This window comes from Crocuta crocuta, unplaced genomic scaffold, assembly GCF_008692635.1.
Source record: "Crocuta crocuta isolate KB4526 unplaced genomic scaffold, BGI_CrCroc_1.0 scaffold25, whole genome shotgun sequence".
In the NCBI taxonomy this organism is placed as follows: domain Eukaryota; kingdom Metazoa; phylum Chordata; class Mammalia; order Carnivora; family Hyaenidae; genus Crocuta; species Crocuta crocuta.
This window is the reverse complement of record NW_027532015.1, coordinates 1,080,799-1,100,002: the sequence shown is the minus strand read 5'-3', so window position 1 is coordinate 1,100,002 and position 19,204 is coordinate 1,080,799. Positions and strand designations below refer to the sequence as shown.

The 19,204-nt window shown below is 38.3% G+C and overlaps 1 protein-coding gene across 1 annotated transcript in view; it reads right to left on the bottom strand.

The window, feature by feature from the left end:
* Nucleotides 1-19,204, bottom strand: part of SYNE1 (spectrin repeat containing nuclear envelope protein 1) — a 457,258-nt gene that overhangs the window by 167,188 nt on the left and 270,866 nt on the right. The window contains exons 78-88 of the mRNA XM_077775982.1: nucleotides 17,856-18,074; nucleotides 16,835-17,094; nucleotides 15,439-15,604; nucleotides 14,702-14,857; nucleotides 12,597-12,749; nucleotides 11,795-11,977; nucleotides 10,477-10,614; nucleotides 6,532-6,717; nucleotides 6,228-6,350; nucleotides 5,706-5,888; nucleotides 4,478-4,621 (exon numbers count right to left, since the gene is read on the bottom strand). Coding sequence (XP_077632108.1) covers nucleotides 4,478-4,621; nucleotides 5,706-5,888; nucleotides 6,228-6,350; nucleotides 6,532-6,717; nucleotides 10,477-10,614; nucleotides 11,795-11,977; nucleotides 12,597-12,749; nucleotides 14,702-14,857; nucleotides 15,439-15,604; nucleotides 16,835-17,094; nucleotides 17,856-18,074 — 1,911 coding nt within the window. The remainder of the gene's footprint in view (nucleotides 1-4,477; nucleotides 4,622-5,705; nucleotides 5,889-6,227; nucleotides 6,351-6,531; nucleotides 6,718-10,476; nucleotides 10,615-11,794; nucleotides 11,978-12,596; nucleotides 12,750-14,701; nucleotides 14,858-15,438; nucleotides 15,605-16,834; nucleotides 17,095-17,855; nucleotides 18,075-19,204) is intronic.

The window sequence follows — 19,204 nt, the reverse complement described above, 5'->3', positions numbered from 1 at the left end:
CCCAACCATTCCATTTTTTCTGGTCCTTCTATTTGGCTCCTTTGCCTAAAAAGCTGTCATTTAGTGTTTGTACATAATATATTTTGCAAGACATTAAATGTCAATTTCTTTAAAATAATAGTGTGTATATATATATATACCTACATGCACATAATACATACTATGCATGTATATGTACCGATACACACTATCATCTTAAACACATTGACTTTCAAACTGGAGCTTTGAACTTGGAAGTTCAGAAACAAAATGAAAACAAGGGCACCTAGGTGGCTCAGGTCGTTAAGGGTCCAACTCTTGGTTTTGGCTCAGGTCACGATTTCATAGTGGTGGGCCTGAGCCCTGTGGTATAGGGCTCCACACTGATCTCTCTCTCTCTCTCAAAAAAAAAGTAATGAAAATAAAAAATAAAATGTTAAAACTGACAACAAAATGGTATATATAATGTGTGTATATGTACATACATACATGTATATGTGTAGGCATATATACACAGACACACAAATATGTCATTTTGTTACTGTCAGTTTGTTTCTCCCTTCCCAGCCTAAAGTGACTAAGTGGAAGGGAAAATGGTCCAGCAGAAAGAACTCAGCCAGTACTCTGTCTTCTTGACTTCTACTATAGCACAAGAATTTTTAAAGGAAGAATTTATTGATTATTTTTAAGTTTATTTAGTGAGAGAGGGAGGGGCAGAGAAAGAGGGAGAGAGAGAATCCCAAGCAGGCTTCATGCTTTCAGTACAGAGCCCTACACAGGGCTCGATCCCACGAACCATGAGATCTTGACCTGAGCCAAAATCAAGAGTTGGACACTACCCCACTGAGTCACCCAGATGCCCTTAAAGCAAGAATTTATAAAGTAGAAATCATCACTTCTTTACCTTTTAGAACTGCAGGTACTTAATTAAACCTAATAGGGCTTTTTAAAAATAGTGATTAAACAGTAGTAAGCTATTTACCACATCTGGCTTAGTGCCTAATACATGGTTACTCTATTATAATTAGTTAACATGCACATATAGAAGGCATCTACCCGCTTAATGGACTCCTCAAACTCTATGTCTTCATAGGAAAAATCACTACATCTTCTTACAATGGCTTGCCCCATTGGGGTAGATTCTAAGAATCTTTGTGAAGTAGAGTTAGTTTCAGTCTTTTACCTTTTCTGCCTACATGGATGGTCATGGTCCCTTACTGCTGTACCTTGCAAAGGTGTGCCCGTGACAGCAGCAAACATCCATCCCCTAAAAGTTCTTAACTTTGTTGTGTATAAAACTTGATTGGGTTGTTTGTCAACAATGCAATTCTGGTCTCCACTTCAAAAGATTTGGAATACTAGGCATTTCGTAGTCATCCTATAAGGGTCCCTTGGAGAAATAGCTCTTTAGACATTCTTCTGTAATAATAAGACCTGGCTATATCATAATTACTTGTGGGTTGGTGATTAAAGCTACTAAATTAAAACAGAGCCTTAATGGGTTACTGTGTTCACTATTCTCAGGAAGCATAGATATTTTGAATTTTTACTGGACATTTCTGAAAATGATTATTGAGGATGAGCATAAATAGGTGGGAACTTCAGGTAAAGTGGCTGTTTTGAGGAAAGATGCCCTCTGTGACCAGTCTCCTACACTCAGGAGAAGGCCTTGTATATAAGGTAAGAAAAAAAAAACCAGGCAAAGAGTCATGAGTATTCTCTCCTATGATTTAAAAGTGGGAGGATAATTTTTTTTCAATTAGATGCAGCATTTTAAAAATTACAAAAAAAGGGCACCTGCATGGCTCAGTTGTTTAAGTGTCCAACTTCAGTTCAGGTCACGATCTCATGGCTCATGAGTTCGAGCCCCATGTTGGGCTCTGTGCTGACAGCTCAGAGTCTGCAGCCTGCTTCAGATTCTGTATCTCCCTCTCTTTCTGCCCCTCCCCTGCTCATGCTCTCTCTCTCTCTCTCTCTCAAAACCAAACATTAAAAAAAAATTTAATTAAGGAAAAAAGTGAATTCTTTAGAAATGAATATATTATCAAGTATTTTTATGAATTAAAGTTAGTCTTCTAGATACTAGATTCACCCCAAAATTGAAATTCCATTAAAAGCAGATTGAAAATAACGGAAAAAGCAGACTTCCAAATTTTTATGTTATCATAAATCAGGCTTTCTCCACTCAGCACTTTCCTTCCTGTGTTTGTTTTATACATACAATGAGGCTCACATAAGACTATGTCATTATTATTATTAAAATGTATGCTAAGTCACAGGACAAAACTTGCAAATGGCTTCACTCATGTTTAGAACTGGAAAGAGAAACTGACAAAATGAACAGATCACTGAACAGGAGCCTGGAGGGTGGTCGGCAGCTGAATGTGCTGAGGGCCAAATGCGTGACTTTGGACAAGTCATGTATCTTCCTGGGCTATCATTCTTCTCTTCTATGTAATAACGCAGCCCAAATAGTTTTTGCTGTGCTGGAAAACCATGGAATTTGGAGGCACAAATTTGGGAGTTTTGGAAGTTACTGAAAAAAATTAGTTTCAGGGCACCTGGGTGGCTCAGCCGGTTAAGTGTCCAACTTCAGGTCAGGTCATGGTCTCCCAGCCTGTGAGTTCAAGCCCCACATCGGGCCCTGTGCTCACAGCTCAGAGCCTGGAGCCTGCTTCTGAGTCTGTGTCTCCCTCTCTTTCTCCGCCCCTCCCCCACTGACACTCAAAAATGTCTTTCTCTCAAAAATAAATTAACATTAAAAAACTTTTTTTAATAAAAAAAAATCAGTTTCTGTTTTTTTAACAGTAAAATGGAGATGATTAAAAAAATCCTTACCTCTCGGGGTTGTTTATAAAGGTTAATGTAACAACTTTGTAAATTGTTTTTTAAAAAGCCCCCCCCCAAGAAAAAAGCTGTAGTAATGATAATTATGTTATTTCAGAAAGATTTTAAAAATATATACTTTCTGTACTATGATAGAAAAGTTATTACAACAAAATTCTGGATCTTATAAAATGAGATCAAAAATAGCATCAAAATTAATTTATAATACATAGTCTAGTGTATGAAATTATATAAACAGTGGTTTCAAATATTTGGGTAACATATTTTCATGTAACCAATGGCATAAGGAATCAATAGTTAACATAGATGTTATCTACAGTTAGAAGTAAATGTAGGTGGGGTATTTATTTACATTATTTTGTAAATCACATAATATAAGTGATTATAAAATATAAATCAGATTTATATTATAAGTACTTATAATATAAATATAAGTCACTGATGCATTTGACATGTCAAAAAATTAAAGAACTACACTGGAGACTGAGATATTTTATCTTTCAAAGGCAACAATTGAGTCTTCTGAGAAACTCACTCTGATACCTGGTTTGGAAAAAAATAGTTTGTTGTTCTTATGACAACAAAGTTAAAACAGAGCAGGTGAAGAATAAACTAAATATCTATCCTTTGGCACAGAGAAATTAAGATACTCTCATCCCTGGTGCTTACCCCAATTCTTGATGCTATGAGCCAGTCCCCAAGATAAAGAGGGAACGACAGGTTCCCTCTTTAGGAGGGAATAGGAGTTGACAGGTCAGAAGAGGAAATTCACTGCTAAGTATCAATGGACCAAAACACTCAAGGTCTATGATCTCTGAGACCAAGTCTGCACAAGGGTGTCCAAGTCTTCAGGTCATAATGAAGTCATAAATACAAGAAAGAAGGCATATTTGAAAATGAGGAAGATGTTAACAGACACAATCTGGAAATCAGCAAAAAAAAAATAAATAAAAATAAAAACCCACCATGGACTATACGCTGATACAGGAACTGAAATAACCTGTATTTGAAAGAGGAAATGATTTTGATTTTAATAGGAAATACCTCTTCTTTTTAAAGAGGGTGATCAAAGGGGCACCTGTATGGCTCAGTCGGTTAAGCGTCTGACTTTGGCTCAGGTCATGATCTCGCGGTTTGTGGGTTCAAGCCCCGCGTCGGGCTCTGTGCTGACAGCTCAGAGCCTGGCCTGTTTCAGACTCTGTCTTCCTCTCTCTCTGACCCTCCCCTGCTCGTGCTTGCTCTCTCTCTCTCTCTCTCAAAAATAAATAAACATTGAAAGATAAAATAAAGGTGATGATCAAAGCAGCAAGGTTTTGAGCACTACTGTTTCTAGCAGATTCTGAAGACAGAGTAGACTGTGTTTTGGTGTTTTAACTGTAAGAATTTTGGGTGCAGGAGACCGTTGGTGGTATGTGGAGATATGTCATCAGTAACATGTAAAGAAGTTCTGGCATCAAAGGGAAGACTCAATGTCCTGGGTCTTGGAAAGGATCAGCAAAAATTTACATGCAAAATGCAAAAGACGTCAAAGGGGCTACCCGAGATTTGAGCACACTGTGTGCGGGCCAGGAAAATCTTTTCTCTTTGATTCACTAGAAACCGATCACATGTTCTCACCAGGCCAGTGTCTGGGCCTGCCTTCCTGTCTCACCTCATGCCGAGAAATCTGGACTTGCAGCTCCTGGATGTTGCTGGTGGCCGCAGGTGTGTCCTCAATCTCTCTGTGAGCTCCTTCTATAAGCTCTTGCAGGTGCTGCATTTCTTGCTCATATTGTTCGTATTGTACCACAGCCTCCTTTGAAAGAAAAAAAAAAGACACACGGTTATCTTTCTACATCAACAACTGTGGATCATTCTGTACTGCTGTCTACAGCTTAAGTGGTATTTATCTCGCCGTCTAGGGAATAAAGGAAGGACAGGTAAGCCCCTAGATGATGTAAGTCCTCAACTTTATGCAGATATTTCAAAGCCTTCCCTCTAAAATAGTTCACCAAGTTATTGATGCACTCAACGAAGCAAAGTGGCTAGAACCTCTCTCTTTTCCCTATTCAAATTATGCTGAAAATGTCAATGTCATGGTCAGAACAATGTCAGGGTGGGAAGCAGTATGAAAAAGGTGATTACTTCATTTTTCTACCTAAGGAATACTAAATATATAAGTAAGACACTTGGCTAAATGCTGAGGTAGGAGATTAGAAAATGAAGTAAACATGATTTGTATCCTCAGGAATTTACTATGTAACAAATTACAAGATTATCCAAGGAGCAAGAGAGTTGGCCAAGTTAACCGTTAGCTACTTAATGAGCACGTGTTAGGCAACTTTTGGATAAAGCAGGTGAAATATTAATTGAAAGGACATAGGAGGTGGGTAGCATCATTCCTTCCTCGCAAATGACTTTTCTCTTATTGGCTGAAGAGACTGAGAGTTACACTGGGGTTTGCTTTTCAGGCAAGAACATGCCTTTACTGCATAGATAAGCTGAAATATGAAAAAAAAAGTCTGCAATATATACTAGCAGTAAAGGCTTTTTACAAGGTGTTAGAGGATTCTCCAATGAATAATAAGAGATAAAAATATATGACTGAATGTAAAATTAACTTTCATCAGTCGTTCTTTACTAAAACATATTGCGAAAAGATAGCTTTAACCAAAGGATATTTTTTATAGAGCTTTCCCCGGGCTTTTGTGGGTGATGCAAATGATAGCATTTCATCTCCTTATTTTATATAACCACAACAATCTGTCAAATGTAACACTCTGGGTGTGTTTTGATGGCTGAGCCCACGCAACGCTAAGAAAAGCAGCCCATGACTCATTCGCTGTTGCTCTGTGGGGGCGGGGACGGCGAGGGACCCTGGCGGGCACAGCCCCACGTGCCTGCATGACGTTGCACTGCTGGATAGCTGTGTGCTGGAGGCGGCTGGCCTCCGCCTGCAGGCTCAAGGCAGCGTGACAGAGAGGTAAGCTGGTGACCACGTCGTCGGGGATCCGGAGGGCGCTCTGGGAGATCTGCACAGCGTGGACCTTTGGCTTGAGTGACTCCATCTCGGAGAGCAGATGCTGAAAGTACAGGTTCACATTTTATATGGTGCAAAATATTTAAAGTTTTTCAATTTGAATAGCTTATTTCATAAGCAAGAAATGTTTCCTAAATTCTAGCTCAGGCATACATAATAAACAGGGAGATTTTCTTGAAATAATGTGGAGAGTACTAAGACTATACCAGAGTTTAAAAATCATTTTTTCCTCACTATCTTCTTTATTAAATATATGTATATGTTACACAGATAGATAGATAGATTAAATAGATAGATAAATAGATAGATATTACATAGATAGATAGATAGGTCAATCGATCGATCAATCCCCACTCACTTCCTCTGGATTATTCTTGCTTACCTGTCGATGAGAAAGCTGCTCCTTGAGACTAAGCCGTCCGACTTCTGGAGAAGTCAGGGTTGTCTGGGCTTGCTCCAAAGCAACTTGTAGGTTTTTTAGCTCAGTTTCAAATTTTTTCATATCCTACAGAATAAAAGCAATATGAATATCAATATGTAAGCACTGGAAGTTCAAAGTCATGGGAGAAGAATAACCTCACAGTCAAGAAGGTATATCAGAGACGAGTATTATATCTCCACCATGAAGCCACCATTTTTTAAATGATCGGCTTTCCAACTTAAGCAATGATTATTATTACTTTTACCTTGGCAGCATCTTGGAGACTCTGCAGACGACTTTTGATCATCTGTCGCAGCTCATCAGACTCCCGTCCCAGGTCCACCACTTGCTGAGACATTTTTTCTGTGGAGTATACGCTAGCAAGGCATTGTAATTTCTTAATCATTGCTTCCAGGTTGCTGTGAATTTCTTCAGACTCTTCCAGCATGGTCTAGAGGGAATTGGCCAATAGTCATGACACTGACAGGGAGGCAGAGACGTATGGGTAACCAAAGTGGTGAGGTGTAAGACAAGGAGATGAGGAGGGAGTGACACGTCTTTCACGGCTCCCATGCGCACGGTGTAGGTTCTGTGTGTCTTCTGGTGTTTAACCTTCCCAGCCCTGTGCCTCCCCCACTCCCGCTCATGTCCTCATTTCACAGATGAAGAAATCAAAGTTGAGGAATTGCCAACCATTTGCTGAGGCCACACGTTATAAGTGTTGGATGCTCAGGCTCGTGCTCCGTCCACCACCCTGAGCTACTCCCTGGTGAGGGTCAGGACACGAGCCTCCCAGGGACATCAGTGCTCTGACACATTGGGCATCTTGGTCATGACGCTGAGCCGACTTTTTCTCCTATTTAAACTCAAAAGACACTCTTCAGCTCTCATATTCTATGTCTAAGATCTAAGACACTTATCGATCTAAGAAATGAAAATAACACAAGAGCATTACAAACAAAAACTTTTGAGCACGTGCTTTAAGTGAGACAAAGGGGTAGCAGCTACTTGAAATTACCAAGAGGAGTCAAACACAGCCCTTGTCAATCAGGATAGTTTCCTCTAGTGGGACTAATAATACAAATGGATCGTTAACCACATAATACACATTCTATGAGCAGAGTGGAAGAGAAGAAAGACTAATGATGATGGAATATTACTTGCAGGAAGATTGGGAGGTGGAACGGCACAAGCAAAGGCACAGAGGTGAGTGAGCACAAAATGTTCAGTTCCCGGGATGTGTGATGTGTAAAGAGGGGAAATGGAAGCTGGGACATTATTGTTGAGCAATAGATCTTCAATTTTAAAATAAAGTACAGTTTTTCCTTCACAAGGAATGGAAATATTGAAAATATAAAGAAGAAAATAAAATATTCTACAGTATGGCAGAGATAACTTTAAGAGATAACTGCCGTTACTTTTGGGTAAATTTTTAGGTAATTGACATCCTAATATGCATGCAATTTTCCATCTTTCTTTTCCACCGGACACTAAGAACACTGGCATTCTCTCTGTGTACTGCTTTTGGCTAAACTTTGGCAGCTTTACCTAAGGCCAGCATGGGAGAAGTCCCAAAAAGAGTTTCTACACACTGAGTTCTCTTCTGAGTGTCCATGGGAAAGAACCAATGACATGTGGTATCTGTCCTGTGGTCCCTGATTCACTCAGTCTGCCCAATTGCGCAAGTGAAAACACCTGGGAGCCGTCCTTGGCTGCTCCCTCTCTCTCACCCGCATCCAAGGGTCTCCTCTCCAGGGTCCAGAATTCTAGCTCAGTAATAGCCCTTGATTCTGTCTTCTCTCAACCTCCAAAGAGTCCTTGTCACTCTCTAGCCTAACACCGCCATCGCTTTCTACCCTGTCTCCTCCCCTCCATCAGTCTGTTTTCCACAGGCTGCTAACTCATCTTTCTTAAAATACAAGCCAGGATTTGTTGCTTGCCTACAGACCGTCAGAGGCTTCACAGTGACTGTAGGGTAAAGCTCAAGTTCTTAACAGGCCTTTCAATATTTTCCTTCTCTCTCTAGTCTTATCTCTTATGCTTCTTCCCAGCTTTCCTCTACGCCTCCTCCCTGTGTTGCACCATCCACTGCACCGAACAGAACACCTCTCACTCTTACAGCTGGGATGTCCGCGTGTGTTTTTGTCTAAAGTGCATTTCACACAAGTGGGCAACCTGTTGTTCGGGACTCAGCCCAGAATTAGTTTTTCCTCAGAAGGCCTCCTTAAGCGCCCCCTGGACCCTGGGCAGTGTGGGTGGAGGAGCCTCCTATGGGCTCCTTCAGCACCTTGAACCCTCATTTCCTGCACTTATCACACTGTTTGCAATTGTCTAGATCTATCTTTTGTCTCCAGTTAACAACTCCCTGGTGCAAGGACAGGGAATATTCTTTATTTTCTGAAGGCCTAACAAAATTCTTCACTTCGAAAAGCATTCTATAAATATTTGCTGAAAAAATACACGAGTGCAGGACCTATTTAAAAACAAAAACCTTAATGGTCATTTTAGAGACTACATTATACTCTATTAATTAGAGTATATTAATTAATTTAGAGACTACATTATACTCTATCTAAAACTTCATTCGGAAAAGTGACCTTGACATTTAAGTTTGCTTTAAAATTCTACTATAGTTATTAACACTGCATATTTTCTACATTTTGGATTATGGAATAGTAACATTTTGATGACCAGGATATATTTTGCCAATTGTTTTTCAAAAAGATTTTAACAAGTAGCCATCAGTGTTTAAGAGCTCTCACTTCTTTAAATAGGAAACTTAAATAATCTTTAAATGGGGTTAATTTGATGGTTAAAGTGTTCTCTCTCTCTTTTAAATTTTCATTCCTAGATTTCTAATGAGGTTGAATATTGTTTCATTGTTTACAACCAATTGTGACTTAAGTCTTGTCTGTTAATATAGAAGCATATCCTCGGGCAGAACGGGAGTGGTTTGAGAAAGATTCCAGAAGAGTCTACATGATTGATCAGAAGAAAGATTATGTACACAGAGAAACCACTTAGTATCTGTTAACACATTCCAAGAAGGAGAAAATGAGGCTTTGATCTAGAACCTTGTGTACAGGAATGGAAAGGGGACCAGGAGAATAGATAGGAGCACCCTGGGGCACCTGGGTGACTCAGTTGGCTAAGCATCCAACTTCAGCTCAGGTCATGATCTCACCGTTCATGAGTTCAAGCATCACATTGGGCTCTTTGCTGTCAGTGCAGAACCTGCTTCAGATCCTCTGCTCCCTTCTCTCTCTTCCCCTCCCCGTTTACTCTCTTTCTCTTTCTCTCTCACCTTCATAAATAATAAACATTTTTAAAAAGGAGTATATAAAAATCAGAATAACAGAGAGAGATCTGAAACACGAGGATATCCATATAACTAAGTACAAATCATTCCGTATTGTACTGTGAACTAGCTGGGCTATTAGATATTTGTATCTAATTCAAGCTTAAGATAAAAAAGGATAAAATAATTTCCTGGATGATGTGACCAGAAGAAAACTTCAGGAAATGAAGTAACATAGCCACCATGTGACATGGGCTCTTTGCTTGTTCCCAGCTGACCCCTATTTCCTGTGGAAAGCCAGACAACTGAGACTATGCAGAATGCTAAGAATGAGGAACCCACGTGGCAGGTAGTGTGCTTGATATTTGCACATGTGTTAAACCATTTAACCTGCATAATAATTCTGCAATATAAAAAGCATTCACATCTCCATCTTACTGATGAGAAGACTGAATTCAGAGAAGCAAAGTAGTTTGCTCCAAATCAAACAGCCCTAAATTGCAGAGGTTGGTTTTCCAATCGGTCTGAGTCTAGATCATATAATCTTTCCACATGTCATATCTCTTCATGGGGAAGACTTTCCCATCATATCCCTGCATATGATTGTTTCAAAGAAGCTACCAGAAAGAGAGACCTATAGAAGGCTGATTATTTTGGGGAATGAAAAGTCTAGGGGAGATAGAGGATATCTATTTATTTATACAGTCTTATGAAATCTTACAGGTAGATTTCATTTCATCCACTTTCTTTTAAATCATTGAACAAGTCATCAGGGCTACCTTAGCTTTCTTTTTATCTGGCACCTATAATAAATTTACATCACAGCCTTCCACACATTTTCTGTGAGGCCAGCCAGTTAAATCAAAATTGCTCTCTTAGTTACTCTCTGAAAACTATTTTTCCCAAAGTTACCTGATGGAAAATGTATTGCTCTCGAAGTTGGTTGGCTGAATTCCATGAAATCTTTCCATGTACCAAGACTTTGGCTTTCTCAATCCACTTCAAAATAAATTCAAGCATTTCATTGTATTCTTCTAAATGTGATGCTGCCTGAAAATCATTAATATTCAGATAACAAATGTAAACTCTGCTTCAGGAGCTAACAAATTAGTCTTCTATTTCTCTTTAGATACAACAATCCTAGGGGTTGGCTGTTATAACATCTGTGGTATTTAAAGGTATCATGAACAATCAATTCTTTGTTGAAAATTTGTCAAGGGCTTCCCAATGACTTTAGGATAAAGTTCAAGTTCGTAATACGCTTGAATAATCTGTCTTTTAAAAATATGCTCTGTTCTCAACCCTTGGTCATCTATCTAGTGCCTCTCTATCCCTCCTTCCATATTTATTCCATCTTTTCTGATGAAGGAGGTGGTATGGGGATTATAGTATGCCAGAGTTCTGTACTATAATTCATTTGTTACCAAATCCTGATTTATCTTGTCCCTGATTACAGAAAAAACACATAATCAATTTGTAAAAGTGAGTCTACAGTGGGGGCGCCTGGGTGGCTTAGTCAGTTAAGCGTCTGACTTTCACTTAGGTCATGATCTCGCGGTTCGTGGGTTGGAGCCCCGCGTCGGGCTCTGTGCTGACTGACAGCTCAGAGCCTGGAGCCTGTTTCAGTCTGTGACTCCCTCTCTCTCTGACCCTCCCCTGCTCATGCTGTCTCTCTCTCTCTCTCCTAGAAATAAGTAAAACATTAAAAAAAAAAAAGTGAGTCTACAGTGAATAATTACGATGAATGTAAGATCTGAACTTATTAAGAAAATGAAAGCACCTATCTATATATAGATATATCTATGTCATATCTTTATATATATTATTTATGTGTAGCATGGAATTTACCTCATATATATATAATATATTTAACATACATATTACCTCTTTATATATATATTAAGATAGTTGAATTCACTCCAAATCAATTTTATAAAACATGTTAATGGACGAGTATTTATTTCATAAAGTACTTTTCCAGCTTACAAAATAATCATTCCAAAAGTTCATTTATATGCCTACCTTTGTCAATGAACTTATAATATGGTTTGATATAAAACAAAGGCAAGGTTACATGTAAATCTTAGTATACTAGACAGGTGTGGTATAAAATAATCCACTCTTAAACTACACTCATCATTGTTAATGTTATCTTTTTATTTTTCAAAAGAAAAAGCAAACACTGAAGTTTTGCCTTAGAGGCTTTTGATTCCTTGCCTGGAAGACATACCTGACTGAGCTTGGAGAGCCGGTTCTCAGCCTGTCTTATGGTCTGTTGGTGCAGGTCAGTCAGTTTTCCCACCTTCTTGGCCAGTGGTTTACCCAGTTGGCCATTCTGTTCCGAGAATTTCTGTACTGCTGCATCTAGTTCCATTAATTTCAAATTACAGCCATCTAATTCCTCTCCTAGCACCTAGATGGTAATCAAAATAAAAGAACATTAGACTATAGAGAAGAAATTTCTCCAGCATTTCCAAGATCAAAGGGCGAGTCTTTAAATAATTTTTGTAAATGCCAACTATTATAAAGAATATTTCTACATGATCAAGTCATTGGTGTTTCTTCAGTTAGGAAGGCAGAGAAGACAGGGGGTTTCGTAATGCTGGTGTTTATTTCCTATGCGGCTGAGTGAGAAGGCTAATGTTTTCTTCTGCCCCACCCTGAAAGGGTTAGTCACTTAACTCATCAGCAGAGCGAGAGCACAGATTTAACCACTGAGATCATTCTTTATTTTGGAATTTATATACTTATATTCCCCAATAATTAGTTGGTCTTTGACACTCTTCCCTCTTCCCTGAAGGCACAGGTACATTTATTAATACAGTTCCATTGGAATGATGAGATATATGATATAAATGATCTATGCTATTATGTGTATAATAGCATATATATGCTTTACTATCTGGTTTTAATGAAGCTTGCTAATCAAGAAAGCTTCTCTCTCTCTCTCTATGTCCCCAAAATAAACTAACTCCAAAATACATGGCATTCATTCGGTAGCACCTCTTTTATTGCCACTTCTCCATCCTTACCTTTTGGTCGATTTTAGCTTGTACTAAATTATCCGTCTTTGCTCTCAGCTTACTTAGGATAGTTGTGAGATCTTTGGCTATCTTCTGAATTTGCCTGCTGAATTCCTGGCTCATAGCCTTGCTCTGTTCAACTTCTCTTACTTTGTCCTGGATCTAAATAATCAGTGAGAACAACAAAACCAACCATGTAATCATGCTATTAAAAACCTCAACCTTAAGATGTTGACAAGAGACTCTTGAGTTGGTTAATGTGACTTTGGCATTGATGCACTTTGTCTGACCAGCCATATGCCATTTCTAGCTCTCATGGCTTTCCATACAGCCTTGCTTTCCACCACCTTTATGCATCCACCACGCCCTACTGCTGCTATTTCGGCAAAGGAACAAGCATTGCATGTATAGTGAGTCATTCATCAAATGTTTACAGAATACTCATTTTAGATAGCAATGTATGCAGCAGACCTTGAATCCAAGCTTCTCCATTTACTAACTTCAGAACACAAATTCTTTTAAGCCTTTTTCTCCATAAAATGGAAAACCTTTTCACATAATTAGAAGCACCTGGATTGGTTTCCAAGCCCCTTTTTATAAGTAGATGTTGATGATCTGCTAATTCTTTTTCCAATTTCCCAAGTACATCCCTGTTATATATCAAAAAAGCATTAAGCATATCCAGTAGAGAGAAAGGTAAAAAGGAGCAGTTAATGTTTATAAATTTCTAATGATATGATAACATTGATATTTTTGCTTATAATGAAATGCTTGAGAGAAAATGGTAAGATAATATTTTCTTTATATACATGAAAGGCTTTAAAATATCACTTTAGTATAGAGGAAATTCACACCATTAAAATAATACTTTTTTGGACTTCATTATTTTGAGTTGAGTGCCAATGTAAGTGAAATGCATGAGATAACTCTTTATCCAGAGAGAAAGAAAACTTAAATTTGAACTTTTTTTTTTAAGGATCTGAACTTGCCAAGTCATCCTTACCAGTAGATTTTCCAATGTCTAAAAGGAAAACCAAATAGGCCAATTAAATACTTAAAATAGAAAATAGCATTTTAGCTTAGGTCTGTATCATGATGTAGTAGCACTGAGTTTTCATGAAATTTTTAAAACAATTTGCATTACACATTAGAGGATCCAAAAGATGCAGTGCACTTGTATGAATTTTATAATTGCTATGATGCAATACTACTTTGCATTTCATGTAACACTTTAGAATTAGTGGGATATGTTCTCTTTGTCCTCTATCGACTGCTTTTAACTTAACTGTGCTTTAGTGTTATGTTTCCATACAGATGCTACCAAAGCCATTTTCACTATGTAAAAGTGTGCCCTCTCTTGGAACCTAAAATAGAACTCTCCCTCTGATCTCAGTCCTATGAATGACTATGCATCTCTTTGTTAAGAAAGAAGGAAGGAAGGAAGGAAGGAAGGAAGGAAGGAAGGAAGGAAGGAAGGAAGGAAAGAAAAGAAAAGAAAAGAAAGAAAGAAAGAAAGAAAGAGAAAGAAGGAAGAAATATTTGTTCCAAAATTCATAGACATGGATTGGATTATGTGTCACATCTTTCTTTGGTTATTTGAAGCTAGAGTTAATTTGATGGGCCTTCCTCTAGTGACATTATAGGATCCACCAACATGCATTTTGGGTAGTAACTTCTCCCTGGCTTTACTTCTTTACTTCATTCATTCATTCATTCATTCATTCGTTTTACTTTGATTTTCCTTTTCTTCAACTATCTTTACCTACTTAACTTATATCTTGCTGAACCAAAATAACAGCTAGAAGAATACCTGGTGGACCCTGGGTACTGAAAAATTTTTGTTGAGTACTTGAAATATATTTGTTTTAAAAATATATGTCCTTTTTAAGAAAGGATAATCGTTTTTTAAATAACTAGGAAAGTTATTTTTGATCATATAACATTATTATTCACATCTCTGATCATCTGATATGCTTCTTGCCAACAAATAAGAACTCTAATTTAATACTGCTGTTTTCTACTGAAGACATGACTATGAAGACATGCAGACATGATTGTGAAAATCAAGACCTAGAGAAGAATGGAAAGGCACGCTTCTGTGCCTGTACGTTCACCTGATCATGGATAGTTCCTAGGTCTAGTGCCACCTCAGCTAACTGCAGGGAGAGTTCAGAAGGTAATATGGAATAAAGACCCAAGTACTTATTCTTCTGCTCCTCAGCCATTTTCTCAATGTTCTGGCGGTGATTTGTGGCTTCTGTTAGGAGAATCTAAGGAGAAGATCAAAATAAGAAACGTCTGGAAACATGATAAGGAAATTTATTTTTATGGGTACAGATACAAGACTATGTATTTTTCAAAAGTAATGAAGTGTAGAATTAGACAAACATCTTTAAAAAAATATCAAACTATTCTTTAGTCTCTAGAAGAAGCATGTCCCCTTTTTATGGAACAAAAGTCCCTTGAAATAATACTAAAAGGCTTATGTATAGTGCATTTCTGACAAGTTTTAATTCAATACTCGTTGAATATAAATAAATATCTTGGGGTGCTTGAGTGGCTCCGTTGGTTAAGTGTCCAACTCTTGAATTTGGCTCAAGTCATGCTCTCACAGTTGATGAGATCGAGCCCTGCATCAGGTTCTATGTTGGCTGCGCAAAGTCTGCTTTGGATTCTCTCTCTCCCTCTGTTTGCCCCTCCCCAGCTCATGTTCTTGCATGTGTGCACGCTCTCTCTCTCTCTTTCTCTCAAAATAACTAAATAATCTTTTTTTTTAAAGAATAAATACATCTCATTAAAATCAGGAGAATATTTTTAATGAAGAGTATAGGGAATGAGGAGAGTTTTGTACCTGAAGTTCTTCCAGTTGAGCATCTATTTCTATTGTTGGATTCCCCAAATATTCCTTTGTTTCCTGAACCCAAGATTTCACAGCATTAAGTTGAGTCTCCACAACTTCTCGTTCCTTTAGCTCTTGCTTTACCACCTTTCCATTATTCTTCACTTTGTCTTGCATGCTTCAGAAACATTAAAGGGAGAAACGAGAAGTGAATTTGAAATGAAAGGAAATCCCTAACCCCTGACATCAAATTATTAAAAACAGACATGAAAAAAAGTAAAGCCTCATATCTTTTTAGCACATAAAGACACATCCTCAAGTTGTGAGATAAAGTTGAGTAACACTTAATTTTAGTTCAAGTACAACAGAAGAATAGATGTCATATGAAGTGAATGATTTATCACTAGAAAGGTGAGAGGTGACACACTCCAGAGCCATTACATTGAAATGGATTTTCCTATCTAAAGTCAACTGGAGACTGTTTGCTTATTTTTAACCCCTTTGGATATAAATGGTGCAGAATCATCAGCATGTAAAAGTAGTGTGTAATTGGAATATTGGTGGCTATTAGAGCCAGTCTTTAAATAAGTATGAAGCTTTCGAAATTAGGCAATTAATAATGTTCAACATCCTTTCAAATTGACATAAGCTTGGCTAAAAAGTTAAATAAGCGAAATCAGATTACCCTGAACTCAGTTATAAGTACAATGGGTGAATTTAGGCTATGAATGAGTAACATTAGTTAATATAGGATAAAATTATCTATTGACATTTCTTCTCTGGCTCAACAAGTAAATCCGGCTGATTATACATCTTAAGATTAACTTGCTCTTTCCACTAAGTTCACTATCAGTAAATAGCTATTACTTATCTGGACTTCGGTATTATCCTTGCTCTGACCAACTTGTCCTCCAACTTAGCCAGTGAGTTATCAAAACACAGTTCTTAATAGCTCTCAACTGTTTACCTTTCAAGTTTCACTTCTCACGAATTGCCCCCTCACCCAACAGCTCCTTCAGAGTGCCACACTCCCTTCCAAGCTTTCTTACATGCTATTCTCCTGTTTGCAAAACCCTCCTCCCACTTCGCTAGCACAAGCATGCCCAGTCTTGAGTGTAAGCACTCCTCCTGCCTGGAAATCTCCCTTGATTCCTCTCCTAGGGTAGCTGGCCCTTACCACTCTTTCCATGACCTCTGCTGCCTGAGTGTAAGCTGCATGAAGGTAGACACTGAGTCTGTACGACTCCTCACTGTATTTCTAAATACTGACTGAAGAGTTAAGAAAACTGAAAAGCAAGGATGATGGGAATAGGTCCCCACAGTCTTAAGATGGCATGATGGAGCATCCCCAGACCTTTGGGTCATGGCCACGTCTCGCAAGAGAGAATGAGGGCAGGCATATAGTTACCTGAGGCACCGATCCTGCATCGCTGTGATTTCCTGGACAGCGGGTGGTTCTTCTCCGGGAGACTGCGTGGTCCCATCCTGAAGCATGGTCAGCACTTGCTGCCGCAGCATGCCCAAGGCCAACTGCTGCTCTTCCAGTTCCAGAATGAGTGTGTCATGATGCTCAAGAAGAGTTAAGAGTTCGGCTTTGGAGGCTTTCTCTGCTGAACTTCCCGGCAATTTATCTTGCAGCTGATCAATCATTTCAGTGGCTTTTTTAACCTGATGGCAAACGTATAGTAGTGAAGTTCAAAAACAAACTGAAAAGACAGACCATTTCCAATAAATGCCATAGTTGCCACAAAGGCACTGAAGCACTTAAAGATGATGGTATAAACTCTAAATTTTAGGGACCACGTGTGAACAGTCTGCTTCACACGGAAGGAAAGACCACCTCTCTTCTTCTGGGTTTAAAATTTAATCTCAAAAATAATAGGGCAATCAGAAACTGCATAAGATAGGAAAGGGTTTTTTTTTAACTAAACAGATAAAAGAAAAACTCTTTCCAATATTTATGTTAACATGAATGTGTGCCTTGAGTCATTAAGGAAGATGTAGTTAAAAACACTGAAACCTACTTTAAAATACAAAAGGAATTAAACATAGGATTTGGGACATCAGCTAAATTCTTGCTCATTTTCATGGCAAAGACAAAGTATTTTATACTTTTTCAGGACCAGGTAAGAAAATTTCATTAAGAGCCTAGCAAATAGGGCAAAGCGGGCTTATATTCCTTTCAAGATTTAACTGCTTGGTTTTCTCACTGTAAAATCAGACCCTGACTTAGAATTAAATCACACACTGCATGACGCATTTTGTTTCATAGTTTGGTTTTCATGGCATTGGAATAGAGATTGTTTTTTTTAAAGGCTTGTTGCTTTTCATAAAGCCAATTTCAAAAAAAGGAACAAAATACTGCTTTTCAAAATACATTGTCATCAGCAAGGAAACAGTTACTTGAGCCCATCGGTCATGGAAGCTACCTTATTATTAAAGCTCTTCCACTCATTGACTGCATCTTCCAGTATCTTCTCCTGGTCCTGAGCCACAGCACGGAGACGGGTCCAGCGCTGCCAAACGGTTGTCATTGACCTGCTTATGGCTGCTTTGCTTGCATCATTTCCATTTTTTTCCAGTTGTGAAGTTTTGGCCTCAAGGGCCACAACTTTCTCATGGAGGGAGTTAACTACTGACGCTAAAGCCTGAGGTAGGGAGAGGATAAGAGAAGTTATGAAGAGAGATTGAGTTTTCAAAAGTTCTATGGATTTCAGCAGAGCCCAAAATTACCTGCAAAAGGAAATGCTCCCACATATATTTATTTTCCTCTGGTAACTCTTACTTTTACAATTAATTTTTAATTGACTTAGGCTTGAGTTCCTCAAATAGGTAAGGTAAATTTATATCTTTATTAAAAATTGATTTATTAAGGGGTGCCTGGGTGGCTCAGTCGGTTGAGTGTCCGACTTCAGTTCAGGTCATGATTTCACAGTTTGTGAAAGCCCCACGTCAGGCTCTGTGCTGACAGCTCGGAGACTGGAGCCGACTTTGGATTCTGTGTCTCCTTCTCTCTCTGCCCTCCCCCACTTGTGCTCTGTCTCTCAAAAATAAATGTAAAAAAATGTTTTTAAAAAGACAAAAAACCCAAAAAGTTGATTTATTAAAATATTTTATTTATTTATGAAAAAGAAAAACTTATTTGCTACTTAACATTCTCCCAACTTCAAAAGGCAGCAAAAATATAAGTGAACTGAATTTGATATTTAAGTATATTATATTCCACCTTATATCGCTGTGATGAGTGAGACTCAGTTATTAATTCTGAATATTATTTGAATTTATCTATGTTATTACCAGAAAGTATTTATTAAAATTTATTATGTGTCACATCTTATCAGAAGCAAATTTTTCTGAAGGTCTTTTGATAAACCTAGCTATGCATTTCAACAGGAATGCTTCAAAAGTGATAGCATTTAATTAAGTCCAAACTGCTATGAAATGTGGCTATCTGTATCCTGTTCATATTTAGTATCCTTCTCATACTTAAATGCATACAGGTGGAAATGAAGATTTATTGACCTGGTTTTAAAACTCTCATGGGGGTGGGGGGGCGCCTGGGTGGCTCAGTCGGTTAAGCGTCTGACTTCAGCTCAGGTCATGATCTCACGGTTCATGGGTTCAAGCCCCACATTGGGCTCTATGCTGACAGCTAGCTCAGAGTCGAAGCCTGCTTCAGATTCTGTGTCTCTGTCTCTCTCTGACCCTCCCCTGCTCACACTGTCTCTCTCTCTCTCACTGTTTCTCTCTCTCTCTCTCAGAAATAAATAAAACATTT